The sequence below is a fragment of the Echinops telfairi genome, unplaced genomic scaffold (genome assembly GCF_000313985.2).
Source record: "Echinops telfairi isolate 266 unplaced genomic scaffold, ASM31398v2 ScPeMD7_7474;HRSCAF=8512, whole genome shotgun sequence".
In the NCBI taxonomy this organism is placed as follows: Eukaryota; Metazoa; Chordata; class Mammalia; order Afrosoricida; family Tenrecidae; genus Echinops; species Echinops telfairi.
Genome location: NW_022111378.1, coordinates 912,710 through 918,790, shown reverse-complemented (window position 1 = coordinate 918,790; position 6,081 = coordinate 912,710). Strand labels below are relative to the sequence as shown.

Genomic DNA, 6,081 nt, shown 5'->3' with positions numbered 1-6,081 from the left:
AAAATTGATAAAGGAACTTAATTTGCTACTTAAGCTTTCATTGAATACAAAATATTTTTTAAGACATTAGAAATCTCTTCCAATGATATTCATTTTTTCTCAAAACACCAGTCATTACTCACCTATATTATCCTTTTCTTTGCAAGAAATTGAATAGCAGCAAATTTCTCTATCCTGAATTGCAGACAGATTCCTGTAAGGAGTAGATTTATAAGAAGCAGATTTAAAGAATAAGCCTGTACTTAAAATTGCTATCATACTTATCACTCCGCTCAATTTTACTGAAGTCATTTTTACTAATAAACAGGAAATTAGTTTGATCTATAAAATCCTAGTGATTCACTTGTCTAATAGACTAATTTTATCCAACTAAAAGCCTACCCACCATTATTACTTTAAAAAATGCAATGTTGTTAAGCACTCAAAATTATGAACAAAATAGTGTTGTTTAGAACCCATTTCTAAAATTGCCTTTATTCATTCTTAAGACATACATTTTTTCAATTAGCTGTTTCTCATCCAAGGCATTAGGAAGATCTCTCTTGTTTCCAAGTACTAGCACCTTAAAAACAAAAAAACAAAACATTGAGTAAAATTTTAGGTAAAGAACTAGTTATAACAATTAACATCCTCTTGGTACCTCCTGTAAAGACTTACAAGTCTCAGAAACTCACAGGAGCAGCTCTACCTGTTCTACAGGGTCACTGTGAGCTATCGTGTTTTTTTTGGCTTTGATCAGTTGCTGCTAAAACAGCAGATGTCACCACGTGACAAAGATTTTAAAAGGAGATTTGTATGTCTGGTGGATTGTGAGATAATTTAATCATTCTAATTAGTATGTATCTAACCATACTTGCTATGCATAGTTTAAGAGTTAAAACTCTAAATAACTCACTGCTATTGAGTCAATGCTGACTCATATGGGAATAGAAAGCCCTTCATTCTCCCTCAGAGTAACTGGTGGTTTAGAATTGCTCACTTTCTGGATTGTAGCCCAAGGTGTAACCGCTACACCAGTAGGGCTCCTGAGTAAGAGAAATAAATACTAATTAGAGCAATTTAAATTATTCTGACAACCATGATTGGGGGCTGGGGAATGGGGTTGAGTTTGCAACTGCCAACTTCTATTTAAATTGCTTTACGGCCTGGTAATGCAGTGGTCATGCACTGGGCTGCTAATCACAAGGTTAGCAGTTCTAAATCACCAGCCGCTCTACAGGAGAAAGATGACGCTTTCTATTCCCAGGAAGAGTTATAGTCTTGGAAACCTACAGGGGCAGTTCTACTCTGACCTTAATAGTCACTATTAATTTGATGGCAGGGAAAGTTTTTGGAAGTCTACGCTATAGCAGGGAGAGTTTTTGGAAGTCTATGCTATGTCTTCTGATATTAATAAACATTTGCCCAAATATGAAAACAATCTTAAGAACCAAGAGGAGTAGGGAAACATTTTTATGAACTACAAGTCACAACCCAAACCCAACCCACTGCCAGTAAGACAGTTCCCATTCTTATTACAGAGACTGTAAATCTTTATAGGAGCTTTATCCTTCTTCCACAGAGGAGCTGCTGAGTTTGAACTGCTGACCTTGTGGTTAACAGTCTAACACTTACCTGACAAAGTCACCATTACATAAATACATTTAAAAATCCAGGTTATATTCTACAAAATATCATTGATAAATATCCTAAGACGAAGGTGGAGTTCGGGCTCCAGGATGCCTCCTGTAGACATGGACTGAGTAAGTGCTATCATTAAGTGTTAGACATACTCTGAAAAAGAGAGCTCCGGTGGCCTTCCCAAATGACCACCCTTCCTACCTTTCCAAGATATCATGTCCTTACAGCCACAGACACAGGAAACAAAGAACATGAATACATGTAGCTGAATGGATCACAGCCATACTCTTAAGTCAGTGCTTTCCAAGAATTTTTAGCTTCAGCCTCTTCCAAGCACACATCATGTTCACCCCATCCCACCTATTTCTTTCACTTAATACCCACCCTCCTCCCCACCAGATATACAATCCCATTTCACACATAGGCCTAGACACTTAAATTTGCACAAGAGACAAAGGCACAGATTGCCAGGGAAGCAGGTGGGTGTGGGGGTTAAACAAGATAAGGGCCAAAAGCAGGCAGAATCTCAGTGCTCGTGGTCAGTTTGTTTTTCATTCACTGACTCACACCCTGTCACCCTTGTTTCAGTTGTCCCAGGCCTCAAGCTGTAACTAACTGGCTAAATCTCTTTGTGATCAGCTGTCAATTTCATGATTGCCTGGCACCTTAACCCATGTCCTCTATTTGTAAAATCTGAAATTTATATAACTGCCTCCTAAGTTACTTGCTTCTGTAGGTTCTTTCTTTCCCAGCCCTCTTCCTGGTAGAGCACAGACACAAAATCTAGAACCTATCAATCAGATATAGCCACCAATCCTGGGTGTGATCCTGACAGAGGCTTAGCCTCCCTAGTTCTGGCCTCTCTTCTCAGCATGGCTGTGCAGCCTTCCTAGCGATTCTGCAAGCTACCAGGTAAACCGTCTTTCAATGAATGTTTCATTCACTGAACATTCTGCTTCAATTAGCTTCTTACAAGAAGCTAATTAACAAGACTGATTTTTCATTTGTGATATATATAGTGCAAGTTTATAAAAGGGGAAAGAGGAAAAAAAATGGAGCTTGGAGGTCAGACAGACATGTTAAAATGCTGGTTGGGCAACTACTAATGACCATATGATCTTAATCAAATAAGAACTATTAGTAAGAGGAGATTACACCACCAACTTCAAGTTGCACCCAGGATTCAAGGATTTTTTTTTCCAGCCTTCTCAGCTCACCAAGTAACATCAACCTTCATAAAGTACGTAAGAGAGAAACTACAACTTATTCTTTACACTCCACCTTCTTAAATTTATGGCCAAGTCTGGCTCTTGTGCTCCTAACATCTTCATAATTGGTTTCTTTCTCCTCGTTTGGTCCACCATCACCCTATTCCAAGGCTCTATAATTTTCCAGGACTATTGTAACAGCTTCCTAAATGGTCCTCCATGTAACCACTTCAATCCATTCTTCAATGGTAATAATGAGAGTGATGTCGTCAGATCACAATCTAATGGCTTAAGACACTTCAAGAATTTCCCAGAGTCCTGCGCAGCATGTGGCCTCTTCCAATGAATGGCCCAGCTGCCTAGCCTGGCACACTACACTCCCCATCACCAAGACTCTGCTTCAATGAAGCCTGCCTCTCGGGTCTTGCTCCCCTCTGCAACACAAGGCCGTTGCCTAAACTCTCTTCCAACCACCATTAATTCCTACACATCCTTTAGATCTCAGCTCAAATATCACTTCCTATTAGAATCCTTCCTTCCTCTCCATTCTAGATCAAATCTTCGCTCTCACAGCTCTCACACAGCCTCCTGACTCTTCTGGGTAACAGGTAGCAGAACTAGATTATTCGTGCTGCCACAGTACCTGCTTTCTGGTTAAGTTAAAGATGCTACGATGATGGGGAATATGTTTGTATCCATTTCCATCCAGGATTGGACCTCCATGATTGAGTTGAATACTTGTTGAAGAGATTAATAGAAAGCACAATGCCTGGTATCTTGAAAAATACTCAATAAATGGAAACTTTCTAAATTGTATACAGAAGACATTCTACTAATTTCAAACATAACAACTGTGTATTTGTATATGTTAAAAATAAACATACTTTGCATACTTACTGGAATTCCCTGTAATTGTGGTTTATCTAGAAGATTGTGTAGTTCATTTCGAGAGGGTTCTATTTTTTCACGATCTGCAGCATCTATCATGTAACTTAAAAAAAAGAGTACTCTAAATATGTCTTGATAATAACAACTATTATGGACTTTTAATTTTTCTTACAATTTACATCACTGAATTCAGCAAAATAAATAAATTAAGCCTTAGATAAAAGCTCCGCATTCATACTTTCCATTAGACTGTTCTTGTCTATGCAATAAACAGTAAAACATTTACATCCCTCAAATCTTAACTATAAAGCAAAGACAAATAAAACTCATTCTCCGATAAAAAATTTTAATCTCGTTATAAGATTACACTAAAAAAGTACCTAAGGAAGATTTTTATAGCCAGGGAGAAAACCTGAGCCTTGGTAAGATGAAAGCTCCCTTTTCTTGGAAGCTTATATTGACTTTAGAAAGGTACTCACACAATTGCGTTGACTCCTCTGCAGTACCGCTCCCACATGCTCCTGAATCGAGGTTGCCCACCTATGTCCCAGATCTTTAAACCAAGACAGGATAATTCTTAGTAAAGAATATTTGAAACAATACAATGAGAGGAGAATAATAGGAAGAAAAAGAAAGAATGAGGCAGATGGGCCCCTTTCCACCACGGGAGAGCCAAAGAGCTCCTGAAAGACGAGCTGCCAACAGTTCTTAAACCCACGTTCAAGACGAAGTCCACATAGAATGTGTTTACACTAGAACTAAAATTCTGCTTGGGCAGAGATTTGGCTTTTGCACAATACTTTTCTTTGCCTGTTAACCAATGCATTCCTAATAGAGAAAATATTTACCTTTATAACGCTTAAAATCTACAGAAACACGAATCATCCAGATTTGAATGCCTACACAGGAAACAATAGTGGACTCAGAATGAATTAATGTTTGATTGGGCAAGCATTTATCTCCCCATCTTTCTGTGTAGTCAACCAACATTCCCGTTCTGTGTTCCTTGTATGACAGTTTTTTATCCATGTGGAAACTGTTACCCACAGTACTCTACTCTTATGCTTGCTAAGCAAGGCACCATGCTGGGTACCGGGCTACATAAGAAGTCTTTAAGTCCCAGTATCTATCTATTAAGAGGCTTCCGGTTCAGCTGTAGACACAACTAACATGCATAAAGACCTTTACATGACTAAATCAGGAGCTTCACTGTACCAGCCACATAAAGTGTTTAGCGAATAGCTCCTGAAGAGAACTGGGCAAAATAGCAATAGAAGAACTAAGGATAAAGTAATAAAGTCCCAGTACCTATTGAACAACCGCCCCCTGCCAAAAACCACCCCTAATAAACAGTCAATACTTAAAATCTGTCAAGTTCATTCTAAAAAGAAAACTATGTTTTAAAAATTAGTTAATGCTTTCCGATTCCAGCATGTTAGTTTTAGGTTAAGTACTGAAAAGAAAAGGAAACTGCATTGTGGTTATTTGCTGCCATAAATCTAATACATATTAAATTATTAACATTATAAACAAGAAATTACCTTTTACTACAATATATCACTCATGAAATAATATCATAGCACACTCTAAACATACTGAAGTTGGGATTTTTACTTCTGAGGCACATCTAAATTTTAAAAATTACTGTTAACCCACCTTTTCCCAGGTTTTCAAGGACCACATACAACATTTCAACACTTACACGTTTTGATCCATCAGTGAACACTCTTTTGGAAAGCACCCATTCATTAGCTAAGAACTGCAAGTACGCAAGTAAGAAAGGGAAGAGAAAAATCTTAGCTGTACATGCTAATCAACTTAAAACGAAGAAGTAAACGTACCTTTATTGTGACGTTGCCTTTAGTGACTTTCCTCATGTTGAAGCCCACTGTGGGTATCATATCTTCACTGAACTGACCTGACTGAACAAAACAAAACACCCGACATCAGACGAATCCATGCTCAAGAAGGGGCACACACTTGGCCAAGCATTCTAACACCAACTTTATATTAGACCCATTTCAATAATTAACTAGTATCTGTACATGTGGTAACCAACCACCTGTTTTAAGAAAATGCTCCCTATAGCTGTAATTCTTTTTTTCAATAGTTTTATTGATATATAATTCACCTATCATGCACTTTAATAGTTCAGTCATATAAAGAGTTGTACAATCATCACTATAATCAGTCCTAGAACATTTCTTCCTTCTGTACATAGTTATTTGTATAGCTCTTTTTCTTGAAGAGAGGCATCCTTTTGCTTCATACAGGGACATATTATTTCATTATAGAATGAAATTTGAAAATACGGTAGTTTTAAAAAGCATACTTCCGGGAGGGAGGGGGAAAATGAGGACCTAAT

At 37.8% G+C, this 6,081-nt stretch overlaps 1 protein-coding gene across 1 annotated transcript in view; it reads right to left on the bottom strand.

Moving 5' to 3' along the window:
• The window catches only part of ARL8B (ADP ribosylation factor like GTPase 8B), a 53,943-nt gene that overhangs the window by 9,618 nt on the left and 38,244 nt on the right, over positions 1-6,081 (bottom strand). Inside the window, exons 2-6 of the mRNA XM_004714112.3 lie at positions 5,558-5,638; positions 4,196-4,269; positions 3,726-3,819; positions 495-562; positions 123-193 (exon numbers count right to left, since the gene is read on the bottom strand). Coding sequence (XP_004714169.3) covers positions 123-193; positions 495-562; positions 3,726-3,819; positions 4,196-4,269; positions 5,558-5,638 — 388 coding nt within the window. The remainder of the gene's footprint in view (positions 1-122; positions 194-494; positions 563-3,725; positions 3,820-4,195; positions 4,270-5,557; positions 5,639-6,081) is intronic.